Source organism: Vidua macroura, chromosome 20, assembly GCF_024509145.1.
Source record: "Vidua macroura isolate BioBank_ID:100142 chromosome 20, ASM2450914v1, whole genome shotgun sequence".
In the NCBI taxonomy this organism is placed as follows: Eukaryota; Metazoa; Chordata; class Aves; order Passeriformes; family Viduidae; genus Vidua; species Vidua macroura.
The window spans coordinates 5337506-5349459 of NC_071590.1; the positions used below are offsets into that span (position 1 = coordinate 5337506).

Here is an 11954-nt window from a genome sequence, read left to right on the forward strand (position 1 = left end):
TGGCCTTTCTCATTCTCCCTCAAGAGAGGCACTAAAAGACCTTCTCTTCCCAACAGGGCTGAGTTTGCTCATGAAGCTTAGAAAAACGCAACATCCCTGAGATCCCTGTCCCTCTGCCAAATCTGATTGTGGGCTGGCAGCAGGTTCAAAAGCTGCAAGGAGGAAGGGTGGGAAAGGAGGGAAGGAGAGAGGATGCAGACGCAGACACACCCAAGCACAAAGGCACAGTGATCACATATGCCTCCCTGACATTAAAAGGAGAAAAAAAGGAAAAAGGGAAAAAAAATCAGGCTGAGGCACAGATCTGGTTAAAAAAAAAAAAACAACTCCCACAGCCTTGACAACAGAGTAACTATAGAGACAAGATACCATTGGGAAGTGCTTTGTAGGAGCACTTAAGGGGCTGAACGCCCACTTTGTTACACAAGGGTCTACACAAGGGTTGGGGCAATTTTGGTCATGGGAGAGTGGGTGAAGTCCCACAAGGGGGCAAGGGCAAGGACTTTGGAGAAGGGCAAACTTCTGCAGGCTCCTGACTGCTGGGAGAGAGAGCAAGACTAGAGAGGGGAAGACAATGAAGTAACTTGAAAACTGGAGCGAGCAGCTGTTCAGACAAAGGGAGAGAAATGGAAGGAGAAACACTACTCTTGCAAGGCCGCTTGACAGTGACAGCTGGAGCTCGAACTCCCTGGAAGCTTGGCTTTCCAGGATGACTTCACTCCTGGGTACTTTATCCCCTACTTCAAAAAAGCAGCAGCCTAATGAGAGGGAAGGAAGCCACCCAACAGGACAGAAGCTCTGTAACCTTTGAAAAATGGGTTCTTGCAGCAGGTTCAAAACTGCTACCGCAGGAAAAATGCTCAGCAGCATTCTGCACAGAGGAAGAGGAGCAGGAAAAGCTGTGAGGAAAGCAAGTCTGGGGATGTAAGGAGGTGAGGGTGAACAGGGGTGCAGCGAGTTGTAACAACACAGGAGGAGTTCAAAGAGCACCAAGAGAAAAAAAAGTAAAATAAAGCCTCTAAAGAGGTCATGAGAGTTATGGCACTATGTTCTAGGACCCCAGGTGAAAACTGGCACGTTTACAAGTACCCACACCTAAAGCCTGAGGAGAACTGTCCCAGGGTATCACTGGAGACTCTGTGGGGCATAAGCAATCCAGGCAAGCTTCACACCCAACAAGCACATCCCAAAGAAGAGGGAGGACAGCCCACGTGGGACTCCATACTGCCAAAAATCCAACTGCTGCTGCATTCAGGCTCTGCCTGCCTGCATGCTGGCATGAGGATTATGCTGCTGTTATTGTACCCAATAGTTGTGAAAACTGTGTTTCCTTATCTCAGCACTGCTGAAGCTCCAGAGCTGACACAAAGGCTAAGGCTCTCTCAAAGGCAGAATGTGCAGGACCAAGGAATGCCAGGACTTGTGTTTCTGCTCCAGAGCAGCACTACACATCCTGCTTATTGCGGAGCAGGACTCTCCAGTGACACCAGCCAACAAACAACATCTCATCAGCACACTTAAAACACTACTAGCAGCCAGTCAAACACAGCAACCCACCCAATAGCTCACCCAAGGAGCTCAGGATTCCTGTGGGACCAGACCTTCCTCTGGCAGAAACTATCAGCAGAACCAAGATGACCTTCCCAGCCTGGAATTGATGTCTTAGTGGAAAAGCAGACTAGACAGCCAAAAGCAAACTCAAGCAATGACTGGTCCTATCCAGCAAGTCCTGCCAAGTTTCAGAAACACAAACAGCCTCAAAAGGTGGATAACTTCAAGAATGAACCCCTGAGCAGGAGGAGGACTAGGGATGGGACTGGACTGGGAATGAGATGGTGAGACATGCATTACATTTAGAAATGAGTGCAGGGAACCTGCTCCCCGAGAAAGGGGACTACTACAGGTAAGGCAAGGTGTCCAGTGGGACACATCTCAAAGAGATTAGCAAGGCTTCGCCTGCTCCATTGGCAGCTCAGGAGCTAAAAGCAGCACAAAGAGGACTGCAGGACTTGCAAGCAACTTGTGTTTTTAACACCCTCAAACAGCAGTAGAAAGAAGATTTTTTAGGAGTCAACAACAAGACCAAGACAATGCACTTGGAAAACATCTCCCTTCCCCCAGGCTGGCAGGGAAACTGGCATTCCTCTCCAGGGTGGGCAAACAGCTGTGGTGAGAGGACAACTCCTGCTGCTCCCCTGCACTCACTCCCAGCTAATCTGCTTTGAGCAGCAGCTGAAGCCCACAGCTAATCCTGCCCACAAGATCCCCCCGCACAGCTGTCATTCCCTGCTGCTGGGGACGCTGCTCCCGTTAACACTGGCTTCCTGTTATTCTCCCTGGCTTCCTTTGAAGAGCCTATTTATCTGTCTAATAGCTAATGAGCAGAATACAACAGCCTATTTTTTGCACTGTTTAAAGATTTTTCATGGGGATGTTTCCTGTAGAGATTCTTTTCTCCAGCACATGACAAAGTTCAGCTGGCAGCTTGCTCAGAAAGGTTCACGTTTAAGGCAGAGCCTTGCAGAGAGAAAAGGCTTTGCTTAGAACTGGGCCATGGCAAGGGGATATGAGAGCTTTTCCAACAGTCACGTTGCAGAGCACACAGGTATTTGTGGAGGGAGGTTCACAGCACTGGCTCCTCTGATCAGCATCCCTTGGGATCAATGGGAATCACTGCAGGAGAGCTGTGGAGCAGAATCAGCCTTTTTGTTATTAACAACTCAAACTCAGATCTAAACCAAGGAAAGATGAGATCATACCAGCCAAAATAATTTCCAGAATTGAACTGGACTGCCCCCCAGAGATGAACAGCTCCAAACCACCCTCCAATGGACAATATTCCCTGAGTGTTTTGAGATCTTTCACAAGGGTCTGAAGAGATACAAACCCTCTAAGGGGGACAGCTGCACTGGGACAGGTTTCACCCACCCCACAGGCTCTCTGCTCACCTTCACCAGACAGCTTAGGACTGCTGTCCACAGCTTGGAGCACTGGCTGAAAGAGCCAGAGGCTGGAAGTCTCCTTCACAAGTTTGGCATGAAAAAGCCAGGAGAGAAACAGCTGCTGATGCCAGCTCTGGTGGTCCATGCTGTACCACTCAAAGCCACAGCCTCAGCTGGCCTTCCAGATGTTTGAACAGGCCAAGCTGAGCACACCTGCCAGGGCATCCAGCTTAGAAAGCTCCTCCTCACCCAGGACTAGATAAACCACTAGATAAACTCAGCCTAAGGTCACCACGTCAGAATAAAAACACGGATGCAGCTGTGATGACCACTCACATTTGCTCCAACCACTTCCCTTTCCTGCCAGAATTGGCTGATCACGCAGTTGATTCAAAATATTGCTCATTTACTGTTTCAACTGGCAAGAAACCAGCACATGCCCCTCTTTAAAGCTTGGGATGATGCTCAACTGCATCCTGGAGAGATGGGAGAGACATTGACAAAGGGGAAACTGATGGATGGAAAAATTTCCAAAGCAGCCATTCATTTGGGGTGTGTAATTTGGGATCTCCCTGGATTTTCCAGGGATGAAGTGCATGCATTCCATCCTTGCCCCTTTTCTAAGCTCCAGCTGCTCAGCACATCTGGAGCAAAAAAGGGCAGGAGTCATCTCTGCAAATTCTGAGCTACTACTCCCAGTGACCCCAGGAGAGAGGAGAATGAAAATCAGGTCTCATTTCTGCTATTGAGTCCATCCTGCCCTTTCTCCCTGGGAGGAAGCGAGCCAGGCTCACACAGCACAAGTGGAGGGAATATTCTGCTGCAGCATTTTGGTGTCGCGCGGGGGCCGCAGGCACTCGCAAGCAGCTTGAGCAGGGCTGCATGCCAAGGTAAAGCAGCTGGCACTCCAACTCCAGAGGGAGCAAGGGACTCAAGCAGGAGGGTTGGAACCATAAAAAGGCCTTTTTACGCAAGTGATCTTGAATGGATTGGTGGGGGAGGGAAGTTTCCAGCTCTGTGAGCTCCAGGGGTCCCGTGATGATGCTCCTGAAGAGATCACAGCTGTCTGCCTGCACCCAGCTCCACAGACAGCATTAGGAGAGCAGCAGATGTGCTCACAGAGCTGCCCAGCATGGTAGCAAACAGCAGAGCCTTGCAGGGCTCTTACACACAGAACAAGGCCCTGTTTGCCCCCAAGCACTCCAGCAGAACGGGTGGGGAAGCTCCCTTACCTGTATCCTGCCGGAATTGTGTCAAGCTTGGAATGTCGATGACATAGGGAGCCAAGGCGGGATCCGCGTGTCCCAAAGGGATGCTGCTGACCAGCCCCGACCCTGAGCGCCGGCCCTTCTGCTGAGAGGCCTGGATAACCTGCTCAATGTAGCTGCAGACATTGCCTCGGTACGGCCTCCACCTGCCAAATTCATCCTGCCATTCCCACACCGCCACTGCTGTGGAGCTGCTGCTGTGCCCCGGGGCAGAACCGGGCGGGCCGGACGGCCCGGCTGAACCGCTCCCCGCTCCCTGAGCTGCTGCCATGTTCCTCCCTGAGGTCCGGGCACGCCCCGATTGGAAGTGGCAGCTGAGCTGGCCTTACACCATTTTCTCCTGGGGACCTGCAGCAAGAAACAGAAAGCACAGGGAGCTGAGAATGATGTCCCGAATTGCCCCACCCACTGTGGATGTCCCCAGCCACATCCAAATCACACAAGCCACCTGAGAGGGAAACAAGCTCTGACTTTCACAGAGGATGTTCCCTATGGATTTAAGAGACTCCAGAGAAGCAGACTGGCCTCAAAACCCTCTGGCTGAGGGTGACTGAGGTGCCACTGCTCACTCCCTGCCAGTGCTGGCAACTTCTGCTAATTGAGGGCAAACACTCTTCAGGGAGACTCTGTTTCCACCAAACACCACCTGAGTCACCACAGATCTGTACCAAACCATCCCGGAGCCACTGCTGATCTGTGTCAGGCAGACCTGTAAGCCTTGGCATGAGCTCAGACACTCACTAGCCAGCAGTGTGCCAAGGCAAGCTGCCATTCTGCCCCTTCCCCATGCTCAGCACTGCTCCTGGCAGCACCACACTGACCACCCCAATGTCAGCTGTCAAATGCTGGCCAAACACTCATTCACAGAAATGACTGAGTTACACAAATGGTTCCCAAACTCTTCACACTGATCTGAGCTCCAGGGCTACACCATCAGCTTCATTCAGGCTTCTGACCATTTAGTTTTGGCGCAGGATCAATCCTGTGACTCCTGTGCAGCATTAAACATGCAAACAAAGCCAGAAGACAACTCTTAATGTACAGTTTGCAAATCACAGCACACGCTCTTCTTTAGTTCAGTGTGATCCCAGCAAAAAAACAGATGGGAAGGAGTACAAGAGAACCAGGAGGAACACAGGGCATAATCAAATTTTGCTGCCTGTGCTTAGGGCACTGATTTAGTAGGTCCTCAAGATCAAAGCACACCTATCTGCAGCTTCTCAGGTTGGAAAAAAAGGAACATCGAGGGACAATCAGCACTAGACACTCAAGCCCTTAAGAGATGATTTGGAGAACAACAGAGAAAGGGTAGGAGACCAAAGACCAGACAAAGACACAAACTGACAGTGAATAAATTCCAACAAGAAGAGATCACCACTCTCAGCCCCCAAGGGATGTAAAAAGAACAGATCCAAAGGCATCACATGATCACCGAGAGACACCAGAGGTCTGATATTTGACATTCCTTGTCTGTTGTGTCATTCCAAGGAATCCTGTCCAAACTATCTGCACACACATCTGTCCAAATGCTGGACAACCACTTGGAGATCCCCACGTTGGTGCTCGTGTGTAGGTGGGTTTGGCTGTGAATGAATGAAACTCATTTTGTTTTAAAATAAATTCGCCTTCTCCCTTCTGAGGTTTCACGTCACTGATTGCTCGCTTAACTCCCAGCAGTCAGCAGGGAGCCGTGAGCTTCCTCCCCATCCAATGGAAAAGTTCAGGTCTCCCAAGAGGCAGAGCAGCAGTGGGTGGCTTCCACTGGAGGATGCCATCTGCACAGAGAATGACATCCCTGCCGGATGGGGGAAGATCCCACGCTCCATGGAGCATCCCATCCATCATGCCCATGTGGCTTGATAGCTTAAAAAAGACAGAGGAGAGTGAGCACAGAACAGACACACCCACACGTCTGCATTTATAAGAGGAAGGCAACAGTTTCCCCAGGAATTCAGTGTACATTAGTTTATGAGCTGCTCTGAGATTTTTACACAACACCCCCAGCTCAACTGGTCCTGGTGGCAAACTGCTCCAGATCACCAAGATCCTACCCTGGTATCTGCTATTAATCTTTTCCTTGTAATCCATTCTCACCTAACACACCAAGGACAGTTATTTCACCGCTCAAAACAGCAAATTAAGACTTAAGGTATCAAATCCAACACCTGCCTTTGCCACTTCTTTTTATGGCAGGTTTCACACCAACACTTTTCCAGCTCAAGGATCACCAGCATCATCCATGCTCAACTCAGAGCAGAAGCCAGGCTGTGGCATTTTCTGTCCCACCCACCTGCACTAGGTGCTCTGAACCCCAAACACAGAACCAACACCGTATTCCCCCCCAAAGTTGTTACCAAATATTCATCTGCAGCCACACGCAGAGCAGAGAAGAGGGAGGCTGTGAGAAGGGAGTCAGCAGTTCATTTTCCTTCCTTTCTGAAACAGCAGCAGGAAATGCAAACAAGCAGACACGGCAGCAGAAAAGCCACCTCCCTCCCGTGCCACCTCACACTCGCTGGGGTAACAGCTGGGTGACAACAGCCTGTCCCTCACCCCGGGGTGGCAGCGATGCTGTGAATCCTGGACCACACGTGAAGGTACCCGGGCTGGCTGCACGAGAGGGTCGTGTGCTCCAACATCCACTTCCCCATCAGAGTGGAAAAATATTTCCTGTGCTGGGACTGCTGCTCCAAAGGAGGAGCGAGGGGCGTATTTCAGCCTCCTGCCAGTTCTTGCTGAAAGCTGCTGGAGCCAGCAGCTGTTTGCACGGATTGGGAAGTGAGGAATGCGGGAGAGCATCAGTAAGCCAGAATTACACAAGTCCCAGAGTTATGGGAAATGAGAAAGAAAAGGCCTAAAGTTGCAGTTCCTGATTTCTCTTTGAGAATTCAGCAGCACACACATAGTAAAAGCTGAGAAATTCAATACTAGAGCTGCTTGTACAACGTTCAGCATTATACCACAGCAGAAAGGGTTTGGGGAAGAGTGGGACGTGGTTTGGGATGTGTTACACATCCCAGCTCACATCTTTACTCAAATCCCATGGACTAGAATGTTACACCTCAAGCTTTAAAAATACCTTGAAAAGCTGAAATTCACATCAACCCTAAAAGCTCTTATCCACCAGTCGTGGCTCCAGTCAGAAATCCTCTGGGCCATCCTTCCTCCAGTGAAAACAAAACCCTGGCTAATTCAAGTGCAGACTTAAATATTCCAGCCAGATGCCCTTCATTTTGAAGGTATTTGGTAACACAGGCTCAGAGTTTGAGGATGGATTTGTTTGATTGGAACGTTACGCCCAGCACAACCTCTGAAACATTTGTCCACATGGCTTTAATTGGGGACTTGGACAGGAAAAAAACTGAGTGCATTTCAGATGTGTTTTCCAGCAGCTTCACTCCCTGCTCCTCAAACTCCAGCAAATGGTGGTGAGAAAGCTGGAGAACAGGAATTAAAGCCTTTGAAAGCAGAATTTTCTTTCGCTTTAAATGCAGGATCTTAAAATTTGTGGGTCTGAGATGATTTCTAAAAATGCCAACTCCTTTTGTTAAGTTTCTGAACTTGAATTGCTAGCGCTGATAAAAGTTATCACGAAATGCGAGCTTGTACCTGGAAAAGGAAAAGAGCCTTGGGAGCTCTTGAGCTGGGCTGAATTAAAAATAAAAATCACCAGACTGGTAAAATAGAGACTTTTCAGCAGGTTGTTCAGAAAAGAGAGTGCCCAGGAGGGATCGTTAAGCATCAGGACACCACTTTGTGAGTCAGGACTGGGAGGGCACCAAAGATCCCATGGGAAGAGATTACACAGGGATTAGGGGCGCACTTAAAGTACAGGGAGGCCACAGGGCTGCAGCAAGACGTGACCCTGTGCACAGGGCACGACTGGAGCAGCATTACAGGTGCCCTGTGCCCTCCTCCGACCCCAAACCAGGGCCCCCCACACCAGCTGAGCTGCATTTCTGGGCACAGCAAAACCCGATGCAACAGGGTCGGCAGCTGTTGCCAGGTAATTCATACCCAAACACACCTTTCCTTACACAAGCACCCAGCACTAACCGAAGAGAAAGAACAGAGCTCGGCAGTAGGGAAGGGTCACAGTAATAACTCCAAGCACGCAGATCCATCCCAGTCCTGCCCTCTCCCAGCCTCTTGCTGATCCTCACGGCACAAGGTGGCTGGGTTGACAGCCAAAACAACAAGAAATAAACCCGGCTGTTCCAAACCTGGACTGCTTCCATTCAAAACAAGCTTTTAAGCAAGTTCCCCTCGGAGGGGGAAAATAGAGACGGCAGCTGAGGGGGAACAAAGCGTTTGCCTGTCAGCTAAGCCGAGGGCTGGTTTCGGGCACGGGTGAATTGAAACACTGAGGCAGCAAGAGGAGGGCAGGTACACCCAGACACAGGATCCCACCTGGACACGGGATCTCACCACACTTCGCGTCCAACCCGACTGCTCCTGGGTCCTTCTGGGCACCCGAGCGGGTTATTTATTTGCGGGGAGATCACTGACTTGTGAGTGAGAGCCTGGCACGATCTGGAGGGCTCCTCCAGCTCCCAACGCCTTCGGCTCGCGGCAGGAGCTCCTGGAGCTCCGCAACGGCCAAGCCGGGTCCCGCCTGAGGAGCCGGCGGCTCGGGGCCGGCCCGGGGGGCCGCCCGCCCCTCAGGGAGCTCCCCCGGCCCGGGCAGCACCGGCCACCCACCGCAGCCGCCTGTCGGCTCCCACCGGCCCGCCGGTACCACGGAAACCTCGGGCCCCAGGGGTGCCGGGGGGTGTCCGGGCGACACCGACCGCTCCGGAAGCTGTGGAGGGGCGAGGGCCTGGTGCGAGGGGAACAGCGCCCGGGCCGACGGGACGCCAGGCAGGCCGGGCCCGGAGCGGCCGCAACGGCCCGGGCGGTCCCTCGCGAACGGCCCGGGCTGCGCGGCACAGGGAACGGGGTGCCGGGGGTGCCAGCCCGCGGGTGCCCGCCCCGCCAAGCACAGCCCAGCCCAGCCCAACCCTACCCGGAACCCAGCTCCCCGTCCCGGCGCCGCTGTCCCCCGTCCCGTCACCCCTCAGCCGGCCCCCCGGCCCCTCACCCCGAGCAGGGCCCGGCGCTGCCGCTCCCGGCCCGCGGTCACGGAACCTCCGCGCGTGCGCACGCGAACCGCCGGGGGGCGAGCGGGGGGCGGGGCCGATGGGCGGGGCCACGCGGGGAGGGAGGGACGTGATTGGTGGAGGCGTGAGGGCGGGGAACGGTGAGCGTGAGGCGATGTGGGGCCGAGGGTGGCAATGAGTGTGATAATGAGTATGGTAATGAGTGTGATAATGTGTATGATAATGAGTGTGATAATGAGTATGGTAACGTGTGTGATAATGAATATGGTAATGAGTGTGATAGTAAATATGGTAATACGCGTGCTAAAGAGTGTGAGAGTGCGGGACCGAGGGTGGCAGTGAGTGTGATAATGAGTGTGAGTGTGGTAATAACTGTGATAATGAGTGTGTGATAGTGATAATGAGCGTGTGTGTTACTGTGTAATAGTGCGAGTGACAGTGTGTGAGAGTGAGTGTGTGAGAATGAGCGTGTGTTAGTGACTGTGTGTGTGAGTGTGAGATAGCGTGTCATAGCGAGTGTGCCTGTGAGTGTGATAGTGTGTGATAAGGAGTGAGTCACAGTGAGTGTGAATAGATGTGGAAAAGTGATTGTGTAAATGATAGTGACAGTGATTGTGTGTGTGAGAGAGAGAACTGGTGGCATGTATGTGGGATAGTGAGTGTGACAGTGTGTGTGAAGGTGTGGGGGTGTGTGTGAGTGCGTGTGACAGTGTGCACGAGTGTGATATTGTCCATGTGAGTGTGATACCGTCCGTGTGAGTGTGATATTGTCCATGTGAGTGTGATATTTTCCGTGTGAGTGTGATACCATCCGTGTGAGTGTGATACCGCCCGTGTGAGCGTGATACTGTCCATGTGAGTGTGATATTGTCCATGTGAGTGTGATATTGTCCATGTGAGTGTGATATTGTCCATGTGAGCGTGATACTGTCCATGTGAGTGTGACATCCATGTGAGTGTGATACTGTCCATGTCAGTGTGATATTGTCCGTGTGAGTGTGACATCCATGTGAGTGTGAGCATGTGTAGTACTGGGGGTGAGATGCTCTGTGTGTACAGGGGATTGTGAGTGTGCCTGTGTGTGGGATGGGGTGTGTGTGTGTGATGGGCATCCATGTGTGTGTGTGATGGGCTGTGTGTGATGGTGTGTGTGTGTGATGGGGTGTGTGTGTCTGTGTGTGTGTATGTGTGTGTGTGATGGGGTGTGTGTGTGTGTGTCTGTGTGTGTGTGTGTATGTGTCTGTGTGTGATGGGGTGTGTGTGTGTGTGTGTGTGTGTATGTGTCTGTGTGTGATGGGGTGTGTGTGTGTGTGTGATGGGGTGTGTGTGTCTGTGTGTCTGTGTGTGTGTGTGTCTGTGTGTGTGTGATGGGGTGTGTGTGTCTGTGTGTGTGTGTCTGTGTGTGTGTGTGTATGTGTCTGTGTGTGATGGGGTGTGTGTGTGTGTGTCTGTGTGTGTGTGTGTATGTGTCTGTGTGTGATGGGGTGTGTGTGTGTGATGGGGTGTGTGTGTCTGTGTCTGTGTGTCTGTGTGTGTGTGTCTGTGTGTGTGTGATGGGGTGTGTGTGTCTGTGTGTGTGTGTCTGTGTGTGTGTGTTGCACACCACCAGTGCACCCTCTCCTGCAGTTTAACACCTCTGGGTGCCGGGCGTGGGAGCTCCTGTGGGAATGTGGTTGTGACCCCTGGAGCCACATCCAGCCTGCATTAATCAGCTGCTCACCACCTTGAGGGTTTCAGTCACATCCAAGTAACTCCGAAGCGCAGCCCTGGAGATGCCTGCTCCCTGTTTGGGGTGAGGATGGTGGAACACAGCCCTGTGTGCCACAGATCTCTCCAAGGACGCAGCTCTGCTCCCTCCCGGCTGCTGCTCCTCCATCACCACCCTTGCAAGATGTGTGTGTTTATTTAGGGATTCCTTTGATCCTGGAGCATCTTGGAGGGTGCTGCATCACTTCTTCATGCTCTCTTTGAAGTAGGTCAGACCCCACCCGGGTTTTCCCCTTTTCTGGGACCCCCACCAAGACCTTGGCAGCAGTGATTAAAGAACCACAGAATCATTTAGGTTGAAAAAGACCCTTTAAGATCACCATAATTCCTTCTGAACCAGGAAGTGTTCACCAGTCCTTATCAAATGACTTGAAACCTCCCTGGACTTTACACCCAGCAGCAGCACTGATTCGCCCATGCCATGATACACCTGCCCCAAAAGGCTTATAAAATAAAGAACATTATGTTTGGAGTCAGTGGTTACAGCAAAAAATAACATATAGAACCACTTCATACTGTAGGAATAGAGGGATATTATAAAACTCTTCTTCCGGGGTTAAACATGTGAGACTCATCTTTACAGAGCCTGAATAAAGTTGGTTTTCATCCCAAAATGTGCAGTGCCAAGCACATAACCACAACAGCTCCAGTGAAAACCCTCTGGAGCTGCATCCCCCCACAGCTCAGCCTCGTATGCAAATGCCCATGGATTTCTCTGCTCCAGGATGGATGAGACTGTCACATACTTGAGTTCAAAATACTCACAAAGTACTAATAATTGCCAGAAGTGATTGATAGCCTGCTTGTAATGTGTCTGCTTGAGCAATAAGTTTCACATTTACAACTCGGGTGCTTGGGATTCCTGTCTCCTGCGGCTG

The 11954-nt window shown here is 51.6% G+C and overlaps 1 protein-coding gene across 4 annotated transcripts in view; it reads right to left on the bottom strand.

The window, feature by feature from the left end:
• DTX2 (deltex E3 ubiquitin ligase 2) overlaps nt 1-9382 on the bottom strand; it is a 35015-nt gene extending 25633 nt beyond the window's left edge. For 2 of the 4 annotated variants that reach the window (XM_053995579.1, XM_053995576.1), the window contains exons 1-2: nt 9291-9382; nt 4175-4558 (exon numbers count right to left, since the gene is read on the bottom strand). In XM_053995579.1, coding sequence (XP_053851554.1) covers nt 4175-4481 — 307 coding nt within the window. In that variant the 5' untranslated portion in view covers nt 4482-4558; nt 9291-9382. Of the gene's footprint in view, nt 1-4174; nt 4559-8638; nt 8741-9000; nt 9021-9290 lie in introns of those variants that run through there. The other 2 variants (XM_053995578.1, XM_053995577.1) reach the window with 2 other exon arrangements.
• Nucleotides 9383-11954: the final 2572 nt, after the last annotated feature.